At 52.4% G+C, this 14427-nt stretch overlaps 2 protein-coding genes across 6 annotated transcripts in view; both read right to left on the reverse strand.

Annotated features, from left to right (window-relative positions):
• The window catches only part of ASXL2 (ASXL transcriptional regulator 2), a 69424-nt gene extending 64596 nt beyond the window's left edge, over window positions 1-4828 (reverse strand). For 2 of the 3 annotated variants that reach the window (XR_004842616.1, XM_035899054.1), the window contains exon 1: window positions 3885-4827. Coding sequence is in view for 2 of the 3 variants with exons in the window: in XM_035899054.1 (XP_035754947.1) it covers window positions 3885-4068 (184 nt within the window). In the remaining variant the exon portion in view is untranslated. Of the gene's footprint in view, window positions 1-3884 lie in introns of all 3 variants that reach the window. The other variant, XM_035899063.1, reaches the window with a different exon arrangement.
• Window positions 4829-11191: 6363 nt separating this feature from the next.
• The window catches only part of LOC118452787 (putative Polycomb group protein ASXL2), a 16377-nt gene continuing 13141 nt past the window's right edge, over window positions 11192-14427 (reverse strand). For all 3 annotated transcript variants that reach the window (XM_035899092.1, XM_035899087.1, XM_035899097.1), the window contains exons 2-3: window positions 14052-14211; window positions 11192-13751 (exon numbers count right to left, since the gene is read on the reverse strand). In XM_035899092.1, the coding sequence (XP_035754985.1) occupies window positions 13663-13751; window positions 14052-14211 (249 nt within the window). In that variant the 3' untranslated portion in view covers window positions 11192-13662. The remainder of the gene's footprint in view (window positions 13752-14051; window positions 14212-14427) is intronic.

Below are 14427 nucleotides of genomic sequence, written 5' to 3' on the forward strand. Positions count from 1 at the left end.
CTGGCGCTGGGCACCACTGGGAAGAGTCTGGCTCCGTCCTGGTGACCCCCACCCTTGAGATATTTGTAGGTGGTGATGAGATCCCCTCTCAGCCATCTCTTCTCCAGGCTGAACAAGCCCAGCTCCCTCAGCCTTTTCTCCTAGGGGAGATGCTCCAGTCCCCCCATCAGCCTTGTTGCCCTCCTCTGGACTCTCTCCAGGAGTTTCTCATCTTTCTTGAGCCAGGTGGCCCAGAACTGGACACAGTACACCTGGCGACTCTTAACAAAAACGCATGCACTGGATTTTCCTAAGCCTCTAGCTCAGAGAAGCACCCGAGGAACCTGCTGAATGCAACCAGAAAGCTTTAGGACAGCGAAGCTCAGGCCCGAGACAGAAGCGGTCTCGCCGCTCCTCTGCTCGCCCTGCGCAGCTGCAGCCACACACAACAGCTTTCAATTCCTCTTTGCTCTCAAACTCCAGCTCTTTGGCTGCATCCTTCCAGTTCATCACGCCTCCAGCGCAAGTGGATGTCCCTGAGGGGCGAGCACCCGTCCCAGCTCCGCACGCCAGCGGCCGAGCTCCCGCAGAGCCAGACAGAGCCTCAGATGGCACCTTTGGGGGCCACACAGCACCTGCCCGGGGCGATGAGAGTCCCTGAGAACACTGGCTTTTTCTGAAAAACGCTGGCCATGTTAAATGGCTGCCCACTCCTCAGTTTTCTGGAAAACACATTAGGGACTTACAAATCCCATTTCCCTGCCTTTCAGTGGAAATATTTTGAGGCCACGCAGTACCTTACAAACGCTGTGCTTATGGCAATAACCACCCCGGCACGGCCATCCTCCCCACTTCGGTTGGGGACACAGGGATGCCCAAGGCTTCTCCAGTTCCGGCAGCAAACGGCAGCACGACGCCACCGACTCCGGACAACACGAAGGTAACTGCAGCTTCTGGCTGGCTCTCCTCCTTGCAGAAGAGGACAGGGAGCCGGGACGAGCTCTGCAGCGAGGGGGCGCGGGTGGTGAGCAGCAGGCTGCCGTGTAAACCAGGCTCTGAGCGCAGTTTAGTCAGGCCAAGGCATAAGCCGAGAGTTTGCTGAAGTGCTGGGGAGGGATCGCAAAAGCTCACAGGGCAAAAGCACAGACGGAAGGTGTCCTGCAGCAAACGGAGCTGTCGTTTCGTCGTAAGCCCTAGGGTCCTTAGGGGCTGAGGAGAAGCCATGCACGGGAATCCATCTTCTCCTGTAGATTTGGGGTTGGACTAGATGACCTCTAGGGGTCCCTTCCAACCCAAAACATTCTATGATTCTATTTTAAGTTTACAATCCGTTTTTCTACCTGTCTAAAATGCCTACCAAACGCAGAGCCACGTGTAAGCGCCTCTGACCGCAGCCTAATGACGGTTGCTCACGCTACTTAAAAATATATTCAAAAACATGGTGCTTGCTGGGAAGTGTAATGGAAACACAACTTCTTGACTGCTAGAGTAAGCCCTCGGAGGCTGCAGAGCCTGTATGAAAAATGAGAGCTCACTCAAAGTCTGGGCACTATGCTGTGCTGGCCTAAATAGAAGACATGCTAACTTAAATGAAGGAAAAAGGAACGTTTTTGGCTTCGTGTCTGCAGATTCCTTGGTAAATTGCATAACGTGATACTCGGGAAACAGCTTCCTCATGAGTCACGAGCACAGGCAGGAATTGGCTCTATTTAGAAAAGCTGATATTTCTACCAAATCTTTAGCAGGAAGAAACAAAATGACATAACCCAAACAGAGCTCTTTTTTGAAATGGTTTTTTGGGGGCAGCTATCATGGGCGTGCAGCAGCAAAGCACCCGCTGAAGGCAGCGCCGTGATGGGGCCACGGGTGGTCATGAAGGACACGGAGAGCCACCGGCACAGCAAAGCTCCTACAGCAAATCCAGGTTACGCCCCCCGACCGTGAACTGGTATTTCGGCGTGTCCGGGCTCCCAAGGTTTTCCTCTATAGCAAACGACACCGCACAGAACTGCAGCTACAGGACAGTGTTTTATTTCTGATTCCCGTTTTCCCAAGTACGGGCCGTTGGCAGTGAACACCGTGTAGAAGTTTAATTACGCCGGATGTTTTCCTTCGCTGTCCCACTTAAGAAGGGTTGATGGCAATTTCCTATTTTAACCTTACTAAAATCTTCCAATCCATTTTCAGTAAATGCCATTTTACCAAACAGCGTTACTTTTTAACTTGGAACGCTAACCTGGTCAAGCAAAATCCTGAGTGCCTGGGAGCCAGGAGGCGCCCCCAGGACGTGCCTGCTGTGGGAAGTGCAAGGCAAGCTGACATTTGGCTAACGGAGAAGGATTATCGGCAATCTCGCTCCGTCCGCTCCCCCCTTTCCCCTTACAGTTCACTTTAACATCTGATCTTTTTTCCCCTTTTTTTTCCTTTTTGGCAGAGCAAGCGTAGGTTGGGTTTTGCTAGAGGCGAGACCAGTTACTGCAGCGGCTCTCACGGGAGGCGTCTGTACAGAAGCTAAAGAAGACCCTTCCCTTTCAGGAGGGCTCTGATTAGAAAGGACACACCAGGGACATGGCAGAAATTATAGGAAAATCCGATTTTGACAGCCATTTTCACTGTCAGAAGCCAAGAACGTCTGGGCAGCTCTATACTGGAACCAGACGCCTTTGATTTGTTTGTACCAGCTTGCAAAGCCAGGTGTAGGCACTGACCGCGGTTCCACTCCAGTCAACCGAAGCTTTGCAGCTTGGTCACAGCAACACGACCAAGCTGTACGTGTTTTAGTTCTAGACCCCATAAGGACAGGCTGTATTTGTAACCCCGAGCTCAGGAACACCCCCAGGTGTGCAAACACAGGCTGTATTTGTAACCCTGAGCTCAACCAACCCCAGGTGTGCAAACACAGGCTGTATTTGTAACCCCGAGCTCAGGGACAACCCCAGGTGTGCAAACACAGGCTGTATTTGTAACCCCGAGCTCAGGAACACCCCCAGGTGTGCAAACACAGGCTGTATTTGTAACCCCGAGCTCAGGAACAACCCCAGGTGTGCAAACACAGGCTGTATTTGTAACCCCGAGCTCAGGAACAACCCCAGGTGTGCAAACACAGGCTGCACTTGTAACCCCGAGCTCAGGAACAACCCCAGGTGTGCAAACACAGGCTGTATTTGTAACCCCGAGCTCAGGAACAACCCCAGGTGTGCAAACACAGGCTGTATTTGTAACCCCGAGCTCAGGAACACCCCCAGGTGTGCAAACACAGGCTGTATTTGTAACCCCGAGCTCAGGCAGTCAACCGAAGCTTTGCAGCTTGGTCACAGCAACACTGCCAAGCTGTACGTGTTTTAGTTCTAGACCCCACAAACACAGGCTGTATTTGTACCCCCGAGCTCAGGAACAACCCCAGGTGTGCAAACACAGGCTGTATTTGTACCCTTGAGCTCAGGAACAACCCCAGGTGTGCAAACACAGGCTGTATTTGTAACCCCGAGCTCAGGAACAACCCCAGGTGTGCAAATGCAGTGCACACAGACAACAACCCCGAGCAACACTTCACGTTCACGCAGTGCATGACAAGAAACCACTTGCAAGTTGTCCTACAAAAGACATGACGGCGCAATGGTGACAAAAGCATCCAGGAGCGAGGCACTTACACTTTAAGTTTCAGGATGATTTAAAACAACACAGAACCCAAGGCGTCTTGGCAGTCTCCTTTTACAAGTACTGTATCCAAAAAAAGCTTTGTTTTTATCATCAAACTGGGAAGACGACAGCCGAGCAGCTGCTTCGAGGCCGAAGCGAAGGCGCCTGTCCCACCTCCGATCGGCGCAGAGGGACCCCAGCCAGAACAGCACCCGCTTCCTTCCCAAAGGCGAGAATCTGCCGCAGCTGAAAGAACCGCATCCTACCTTCGAGGGGAATCGCATAGAGCTGCTCCGTGAACATTGCTGCTGCTTCCGAGGCTCGGCAATCAACGCCGCTCCGGGCTTCCTCCCGCCTTCTGCTCCCGCACAGATGTACAGGCAGCAATGCATGGGGCTTGTTTTTAAACTTCTTCCCCTGTGCTCCTGATTGGCCCCGCGTGACGCCCATGTGGGTCTACAAATGCACAAAGGTTTCTATCCCTTCTGAAATCAAAGTGTCAGTTTTGCTGCTGTCAGAGCACTTTATTTTTGTACATATAAGGAAGTGGCTGTTGATGTTATCTGAAGGCGCTTCCTGGTTTATATGTATATGAGCAAAAATAATGTCACGATAAGCTGAACTGCAGCCTCAAGGGCTCAAGGCAGAGCCTCTAAGCAAAATAAGGAGTGCAGCTCATCTGGCTGCTGCCTACCCCTGTTCACATTCACTTCATTGATTTTTATTAGGATTCCGTATTCTCACAATAAAAACTCCCCTCCCCAATCCTTGGGAAAGAAAAAAAGAAGCTGTACCCTGCACTAGCGCTGCTTCCCACCGAGACTCCCGGGATCGGTCAAATTACGGAGGGCTCGGTGGATGCCGGCAGCCCTGTCTCAGCACGCAGGGGAAAACGTGGCCAACAACCCAAGCCAACCCCCAGGGCACCCTGGCTGAAATTTGGGCTGTTCTTGAATTCGAGGGAGTAGATTTTTATTGTTTTTCTTTTAATGAGGAAGGAGGCTTTTGTGTGTTTCATGGACACCCAGACAGGCCAGGAAGCGGCCGTGTAGGAGTGCTGCATTCCAGAGCTGATGCTACACAGCTCAACGCTGAAGGAATCTTTTTAATTGGAATTTAATGCCTTTCTGGTTATTTTAAAGAAGAGCAAACAAATGAACCAACTAAAAATAAAACTCGTTTTGAAGTAGAAACTCTTCTGCTCTTCACAGAATCCCAGCATCCCAGCATGGCCGGGGCTGGCAGGGCCCCCCGGAGCTCACCCAGTGCCACCCCCCTGCCCAAGCAGGCTCACCCAGAGCAGGGGGCACAGGACAGCGGCCAGGCGGGGGTTGAAGATCTCCAGAGAAGGAGACTCCACAGCCCCCCTGGGCAGCCTGGGCCAGGGCTCGGGCACCCTCTTCTACTCTTGTAGAAGAGATGGCACAGAGGCACCGAGGAGGAGAGCTACCAGCACCACATCTTCTCGGCCCCCAAAGTCAGAACTGTGGCTGCCAGGAAGCCCTGCAAGGTGCAGACTCATTCACTTCCACTTTCAAACGTCACCGATTGCAGAACTCGGAGATGAACCATGGCTGGGAGCAAGCTGAAGCCCTTTGCATTTTCTCCTTTCGTTATGCTTTTCACGGCAACTCTTTGCATATTAATTGCAAGTGAGTTTTTACACAAAGCAAGATTATGGAACTTCAGGTGTCGCTGGGGGAAACCAAAAGAATCTTTTCAGATGTATGAAGTCAATGAAATACTAAAAATGAAAGAACATTTTCTTTCCTGTGGACTTCATGGCACAACTCTCCTTGTATTTGTGTCTCGGACCGTCAGCTTTTGAGCACAGCTGGTTGCACTTTGAGAAACTTGAACTGATGGAAGTGTGGGTTCTGCTTAGTGGAAATGACTGAAGTGACAGTGAGTTAGAGCGTGCGGCCTCAGAAAGACGCCTTACGAATGTTAGGATTTAAAAATGTTTCCTGCAAAGGTTTTTCTAGCCATTTAGAATCATAGAATGTTTTGGGTGGGAAGGGACCCCTAGAGCCCACCCAGCCCAACCCCCCTGCAGGAGCAGGGACACCTTGAACCACATCAGGTTGCTCACAGCCCTGTCCAACCTGGCCTGGAATGTTCCCAGGGATGGAAACCCTGATGATTTACCATCACAGTACCTTATTTTCCCTCATTAAGCAGTTTGGGATCATTTAATTTTGGTGCGAAGCTACGTTACAGCCAAGAAATAGAGCTGGGAAGGCAAAGGAGGCATCTTATTTAGCGACCGAAGACTGAGAGCTATCGCAGCAAAGTGACGAGACCCAGAACTAGCAAAGTCCAATCTGCTGTACATCGATGTCCTGCCATCGACTGATCGGAATGTCTGCAAACCGGGAAGCTTGGGAAGCTTCTCCCGCAGCTGGGGGAGCTGCATCGCCCTCGCGGATTCTCACACCTCTGCTAAAGGTTCAGGCTACAGCCTTCCGCGCCGCTGGAGCAGCTATGGTGCCTCTCCTCCCCTCCCAGCCACTGCCTGCTGTGAAAAGCAGGAACACAACGATCTTTGCAACCCCTCCAGCTCCTCGTTTAAGCTGGGCTGCAATGAGTTTGAAAAGGTACAGTTCAAAACCAGACCAAAATCAAGAGCCAAGCCTTGTTTCTAAACCTAAAACCCCCATGATATCCTAGGTGCGCCGAAGTCTGGACGCGCTATTTGACCGGCTCGGTGCAAGGACACAGATGTCTGTAGCTAGCGACAGCATCAGCCTCACGTTCAGCCACGTTTCATTTCCCAGAGCAAACGAGCAGGTCCCTGCTCAGGGGTGGCTTTTACTGAGAATCCCCTACCAAGGCTCTCTCCCGCCCTTCAGGTGCCTCCACAGCTCCTCCGCTGCCTGCCACAGCTGCAGCACGTATCAAACAAGCTTCCTGAGAAAGGGGGAACCAGTCCAGACACTCATTTAAATCTGTTGCCGTTGAGCATCCCTCAGGAACTATTTTCCCTACAGCAGCCTCCTGGCCAAGCTCTGCTGCGAAAGTCTCCAGCCCTGCCCTTCACACAGGAGCCTCTGCCCGCACCTCCCCGTCCACAGTCCCACCCTGGAAGGGAAACCGGCACCATCAATTTGCAGGCGTGTTTGGAAGGGTAGGGTATCTTTTGGTTTTTTAAAGACTTTTTTTTGCAGAGAAGTCTCTCGTTTCTGTCCCTCACTTTGTATTTCTGAGATCCCTCACGGAACACATGGACCGACAGACCTGTAACATCCGCGTGTCTCGCACCAAGTGGTCAGGACACCACTCACTCAGGATTACCATCAGACATGATGGCATTCACTTATTCACGTGCACCAAACAGGCCTGATTCCTTCGGCTTTTGTGCTTTCACTTTAAATCTGAAGAAAACCAATACTGTGGGGGAAAAAAACCAAAAAAAAGAGCTTGAGGAGAAGGCATTCCTATTGCTGCTTCTGGTGCATTTTGCTTTTGGAAAGGTGCTCGTTGGACATGCTTCGAAGTACTGAGCTTAACGAGCACAGGAGTGGCAGCATGTCTAAACTATCTAGCTTTAAACAAAAAATCCCCCAAACGCTATTTTCTTGGGTACCAAACCGAGATGCTCATGGGCAAGAGGCCCTGCGGGAGTCCCCGGGGATCTCCGGAGCACTTGGGAGCCTCCCAGCGAGCGGGGTGGCAGAGGTGGCACCCGGGGGCAGCCCAAGGGGCACGGCACCGCTGCCCTCCAGCCCCGCTGCCACAGCCGACGGAGCAAGGCGAGAAAGAGGAAAGGAGCAAGGAAATAGGCGCTGCAAAACAAAAACTCAAGAAATGGCTAGCGCAGCAAAAAGCCCTTGGGGAAAGCCCCCGGTGCGGTCGCTCCCTTCCTACAGCGAATCACTGGCGCAGCAGCAGCATCAACAGGCACTGAACAGGGCAACGCTGCTGCTTGGGGGGAATCTGTCCCCGTGCAGAGGGATAACGCACGGCCACGCCGCACGAGCCCGTTGTCTTCTCTTGCCATGAGAGCTTATCGGGAAAGAACGCGCCAGCAGCACACGGTTCTCGAACTGAGCAACCTCCGTGCCTTCAGCGGGCACTGCCGGCCGTGCTGGATGCAGCGGGTGCTCCTGCCTGCACCTCTGCTCCCCGCCACGGCCCCTCCTGCCGCTGGAGCAGGTCCAACAAGGCCAAGGGCAGGGTCCTGCACCGGGGTGGGGGCAACCCCCGGGATCCTCACAGGCTGGGGGAAGAAAGGATGGAGAGCAGCCCTGCCCAGAGGGACCTGGGGGCACTGATGGATGAAAAGCTGGGCATGACCCAGCCATAGATGAGAGCAGCTCATTTAGCTACGCAAAGAAAGGTACGTACGCATTCCTGTCCTCCCCACCGCAAAGGGAAACCTCGACGTTCGCCCCCATCTGAAGGTGACACCAGAATCCAGGAGCACAGCTTCGGTGGGACTGCATCGTCGTCGGCCTACAACGCTGCCTGAAAGCAAAAGGTCGCTCACCGCCTCTCAGAGTGTAAGAGTACAGTGCACTCAAAACTTCAGTCTTACCCAAATTGCTTAAAAAACCCTACCCCCCCCCATCAAAACCTTTTAAAGAGTAAAGTACCAGGCAATTATTTATGCCTTTGAATGCTCGTTTGTGTAAGAGACCAGAAAATTTTATTCTTGTGTGAAGCTTCTGATTTTCAGCTGAACTCAGTAGTTTTGGGGGGTTGGTTTTTGCTTTTTTACATAAAGAGAACATTTATCTCTACAGGGAAATGTCTAAAAACATCGTATGCGGTGCCAGTGCAATGCTCAACTTCGTAAGAAGGAGAACCACGCTGAAACACAGAAACGAGATTAAAAGAAATTAAAAGGAGCCCCTGAAAGGGTAAAATGTGCCAGCGGCAAAGCCATCGAGAGAAACCACAACAGACTCTTCCAGAGAGGGCATCGCCTATCAAGTGCGACTCCAGTTAGAAAGAACCTTGGCTGGTTTGGGAACAGAGCAAAGGAGGCTGCCGTAAGCCTTGCGCGTCTCTGAATCCCGCAGATTAACAACGGATTAAACCCCAGCTCGGCTTCCCGGCGGTGGAGGGCACCGTACCGGGGGGGCGTCCAAGGAGGCGTGCTGCCACCCACGCCACCCAACACCCGCCGGCCGCCACGAGACACAGCTGACGTTATTCTGCATAACAAAAGGTTAAACCCGATTGCAAAGAACTGCAAAAGGACCCGGCGATACCGCGTGAGGGGCACGAAACCAGCAGGCACAACTCGAAACCAGCAGGCACAACTCGGGGAAGATGAAAGGCAACACAACGACCGAAGGGAGGAACAACTCTGAAATAGTGACTGCTGCTCAGGAAAAGGATCCTGGAGTTGCCACAGGTGAAAACATCAGCTCAGGGCTCACCAACAGTCAAAAACGTGAGGACGTACAAAATATGATGGAAAGGAATAAGCAAAACCTTGTCAGGAGTTGTTAGAAGATAAAATAAAAGAGAGGACAGGCACCCCCCTGCGTATTCCCCAGTCGTGCGTGTTTCGGAGTGCGTGGGCATTTCCACCCGCTGAGCTCACAAGGGACTCGGTGTAACCAAAAAAGATGCAGGGAATGAACTCGGGCCAACCTATGGCCTCGAGCTGTGCCAGGGCAGGGTGAGGTTGGCCATGGGGAACAATTCCTTCCCCTTGGGGCTGTCAGGGGCTGGAAGGGGCTGCCCAGGGAAGGGGTCAAGTCCCCAGCCCTGGGGGGATTTAACAGCCGGGCAGAGGCGGTGCTGAGGGCCAGGGTTTGGGGGTGGGATGGCAGGGGTAGGGGAACGCTTGGGCTGGGGGAGCTTCAAGGGCTTTGCCAACCCAAACCATTCCATGATTCCATGATCCCAAGATGGCCCGTGAGTCCTGGCTCCGTCGCCCCACAGCCTTGCACTGATTCTCCTGCTGGTCTCCTCACGGGTCCTGCTGCATCGCCCTGTTCCCGAGCGCCGTGGGAGCAGCTGCACCCAAGTGTTGAGCGCTGCTGCGGGTGCACAAAGGCTGGTTTTGCTCTGGAACAAGGCTCCATAAATGGTTTTCTTTGGAAGAGCATCCTTGTTTTCAACACAGTCGCAACTGCAGCTTTTCAAAGCCATTCACACAGCTTAAATACGTGTCAGGGCTAGTCATGAGGCCAGGTTTGGTCAGGGACACACATGCTGCTCTGCTACCTACCAGCAAGAATTATTTATTTTACTGTCACCTTCTAGATAGCCTTGGTAGCCCCCGAGAAAACAAAAAAGACAAATCAATGTCATGCTGAAAAGGAAAGCAACCTGGTATATGGTTCAATATGAGCAAACGTGTCTTACTGTCCATCGAATTTTTCTTGTTTGGGATGGCCTCTACCACTTGGGATTTAAAGGAAAGCACTTTAATATGGAAAAGCAAGGAAAGCTGACTGCAAAGAAAAGAGGTTTCACCTCAGCTCCAATAACCAGCATTCAAATAAATCCCGTGTTCTTTCCCTCTTGGTCAGCTCAGCTCGTTAATCATAAGAGAAGTCCCAGCAATGCTCAGCGCATCACTCGAGCTACGTCAAGGAGTAAGTCACTATACGCCTCTCATCCCGCACCTTCCAAAGGGTCCTGCCTGGAGCAGGCAGCGTGGAGCGGGACACGCCGTTACGGTACATTGGTACATGAAGAAAAATGTTCATTTTACTAGGGAATGGTCAGAGGAAAGCAGCTCGTGGCTGATTTATGCTCTGAAACGTGAAATTCACATTTCTCATCTTTGGCCACTGACCTCCGAGACCTAAACACATCCGGGAACACCACACTTTACCTTCCCAGTGCGACACGGAGAGGCGCATTTTGACCGCCCATTTCTCAATCCTACTCTGAACCAAGGCGGACGAAGGTGGACGCCGAGCTGTGCCGCAGCGGGCGAAGCGAGGGTAACGTCCTTCTGCCCCCTGGGAACAACCCCACAGCACCCAGCACCGCTTGGTTGGTTTGTTAAAGATATGTTTGGACTTCCACCCCCCAGGAGCCACCCGACGGCGTGCTCTGACGGACCGCGCGCCCCTGCCTGGGACCCGTCCCCAGGATGAAGGCACATTTCACTTCGGGGGAACTCCCTCCCGCCTGTCCATGACATTCCAGGACTTCAGACTGAAGACGGCCTACGGCTCGGGGGGTTCCAAGGATGATTTATCTCTCTTTATGCCTCACCCTGAGAGCTGAAACGCGGTGCCCCAGCAGGCAGCGAGGTGAGCAGCCCTGTCCTCTGCTTGCGTACCACCAGGCTGCTAAAACCCCTCACCTAACTCGCTGCCGGCAGCGGCAAAGGTGGAAGCTACAGGGGATGGGAGTGATCATAGCATCATAGAATCACTTTGGTTGGAAAAGCCCTTTGAGATCATCGAGTCCAACCTTTACCCTAACCCTGCCATCCCACCACTAAACCCTGGCCCTAAGCACCTCATCTCTCCTTCTTTTAAATCCCTCCAGGGATGGGGACTCCACCACCTCCCTGGGCAGCCCATTCCAGAGCCTGACAGCCCTTTCGGTGAAGAAGTTTTTCCTAATGTCCAACCTAAACCTGCCCTGGCGCAGCGTCAAACCATTCCCCCTCATCCTATCATCCGTTAATCAGTGCCTGGGAGGGTAAAACACCGAGGTGTTGCATGCACCCCGCATCTGGCTGGCTTGTGAGGATCCACCACAGCTACTCGCTCTCGTCCAACTGTAAGGAATGAAGCATGGAGGTGATAAGAACACCCAGTGAGGCGGAGCAGCTCTGTTTGCGTTCACTACAGACCCCGCGGCGCCGACGTGCGGGATGCCCTTCCCAGGCAGCAGTCGGTGGCATGCACAGACTGGGAAAGATTCGCCTATAGACGCAGCAATGCTGCCGGCCAGCTCGCGGGATTTAATCCAAGCGGTAAATACAGAAAGGCCGTGCTTCGGGTTGTCACTCCCGCCGTACCCTGCCGGTGCGGGTGAGATCCAGGCAGCTGAAGGCTCCACTTAGTCCAGAGGCAGCTCCATGCCTCTGCAGCTCCAAAAATCCACTGCCCAGAAATGCCATCCCTGCTTTAGCAAACCAGCCCGTTGTTTTTCACACGCTTCTTACAGGGAAGCATCAGGAGAAAGCCATTCCCCCGCAGGGCTGGCAACGCCTTGGTGTGACACTAAGTGGACGTTCATTAATAATTACGAGTTGCTCACCCAAAGGAACACAGTCCTCGAGGGCGGGCACGTGAACAGAAGGAAAACACTCGGTAGCACTAGGGACTGGAATTACTTTTCTCATTTACTGATCGTTTCTAATTTAGTAATCACTGCAATTTCATGACTCTCAGTGCATTAAAACCTACGAAAAGATGACCTTTATCACTGAATCATAGAATGGTTTGGGTTGGAAGGGACCCCTAGAGGCCATCCAGTCCAACCCAAGGTCAAAACACCACTCCTAAGAAAAACCATCAGTGCCAGACGGCAGAGGGGAGCAAAATTCCTTCTTTGTATTTCCACTGACACCCCTACCCTCGCACTGCCTTTGAGTTCTGGGTACCTTTTGCCAGCTGTTTCAGGGTCAGATCCCCTTTCCTTCTTGCTTGGGTTCCTAAACCACACACCCCCTCCCGCCTTTGCAGCCATTCCATAATGCAGTATATAGAACTTTCATATAAAATGAACACGCGTGTTTCTACATAAAGATCTCACTAAAAGATACGTGTTCTGCGAGCTCCCTTGCAGGTTTTTACATAATAACACTGGAGGTGTAGGCAAAACAGCCAAAAAGCCCCGCACTGACCAAATATTTTGTTAGAAACAACAATGTTTGGCCAGCCCTTCATTAGCCGTCCTTCCGAAGGCTGCATTTGGAGTCAGGCTTTACTCCTAAGTGTTTTGAACAGTTTGCTCTTTCGCTGCACTTTAAGTGCTTAAAATTCTACACAACACTCCTACTTCTGTGATTTGCACTGTGGCTGCAGGGAAAGCTGCAGGGGGGGGCCGGGCCACGGGAGCCGCCCGCACCCGTACGGGAAGAGCACGTTCTCATTCAGTGACTCCCCACCGTAAAGCGTCCCACGGAGGGAAGGCTTTCGCCAGACCCCGCCGGTTGTTGCAAGTCCTTAACCACTACAGAAAACCTCCCACTCGCGTCCACTCAGGTGTCCTCCTGCATTGGAAATAAGCTTGAGATAACGTTTCATTTCAGCCAAGAAATTCTGCGCATGACTGAGGAGGAAGGGAAAAAAGGAAAGGTTGGGATTGAAGGGTAAGGTCACAGCCTCGACAGCTCTCCAGGACACCCAGAGCTGCAGCCTGCTACCTCTGCCTAAGGGGGAGGCTTCGTGCTCCTTCACAAAGCTCTGAGTTAGGAAGCACGCTGATTTTAGCATCAAGAATAACAACACCGCAGTGAACAGACTCTCCCCAGCTTGGAGAACAACCTACGTCGCACCCTCACATTTTATTACGGCTTTTTCTTACTAATTCAGCTCACAGCATCTAAGCAGATACCTGAGCAGAATTTCGAAGGAGGAAAGAATTCAGACAACATTGGTCAAACGAACGGGTGCTGAAACTAGAGGCAGGCAAGACGGGAACTTCAGTTTATTGCTCATACAGGATGTAAATATTACGACTGGCGGAGAGGTGCCGGTTTCCGCTGTTCCCGAAGATGGCACGATGCGGCAGTACCTGGCCAGGTGCATTGCCTCCTCGGAGCAGCAAAAGCATCAGGATTCAAAATGAGAGTGAATCCACTATCTCCTCCGCTTGCTACTCCTGCAGAAAATCCAGCATCTACCAGACCGCCTCGAAACACCCTTGAACCATCCGACCTCAGCATATACAGATACAGCAGCGGAGCAAAAACCAGCACTTTGCTGCATTAGCGAAGGCTGTAAATGATTTCATGTTCATCAGTATCGAATAACCAAACCCCGCCTGGTTTATGAGGGAAAGGAGCCCAGAACAGGACAGAGGAAAAGAGCGCAGTGGCTCAAGCCCAAGCCCTACAGGACCCGTCAGGTCCCATAACCAGCTTTAACCTCAGAGATCCTGTGCTCACTCCTAGTCAGCGTTGTACCCAAAAGCATCCAAAGGGGCCAGCAGTGAAAGGCGCAATCTTCCTGGGAGAGCTGGGGGATGGCAGAGGAAACCTGGAAGAAACAGGTTCACAGTTCCTGGGTGCAAAGCGCAGCGTGCCGGTCTGTGACTGGTGTCCGGGCCTTAAATACAGACACTTAATTACAGGCACTTCTCACCCTCGGTTCCCCCAACAGTAAATCAGCACTTGTGTCACCCGTTCAACCCAGGAGCACAAATGGCAACGGCAGATCTCAGGCTACCACAACAGCCTGTCTTCAGAAGGCAACAGACGTGATGGATAAAAACCTCCGAGTCCTTCACACACACACACAGACCGTGTTAAAACCATCACTCCTGAAAAGGAAAATTACCTTTCCTTTTCCATCTGCTTTTCTTCCCATCTTTGTTACTGCACCTGTCGCTGCTGCTGCTGCTGCTGCTGCTGTTCTCGGAGCTCTGGGAGTCGGACTGGGCATCGCTGCTCTCCTCCGAGCCGTCGGAGAGCTCCTTCAGCCCATCTGGAACATCCTTCTGCAAATGGAAGAAACGGATGTAGTTACCCACTCCACAATAAACTCCCCCATCAACAAAATTCTTAAAAGCAGTGGTTTTCCTTATTTACCAAGCACTGGTTACAGGCTGCCCAGGGAAGGGGTCAAGTCCCCATCCCTGGGGGTATTTACTGGCCCAGGCTGCCCAGGGGGGCTGTGGAGTCTCCTTCTCTGGAGATCTTCAACCCCCGCCTGG

This window comes from Egretta garzetta, unplaced genomic scaffold (genome assembly GCF_000687185.1).
Source record: "Egretta garzetta isolate BGI_Z169 unplaced genomic scaffold, ASM68718v1 scaffold510, whole genome shotgun sequence".
NCBI lineage: Eukaryota > Metazoa > Chordata > Aves > Pelecaniformes > Ardeidae > Egretta > Egretta garzetta.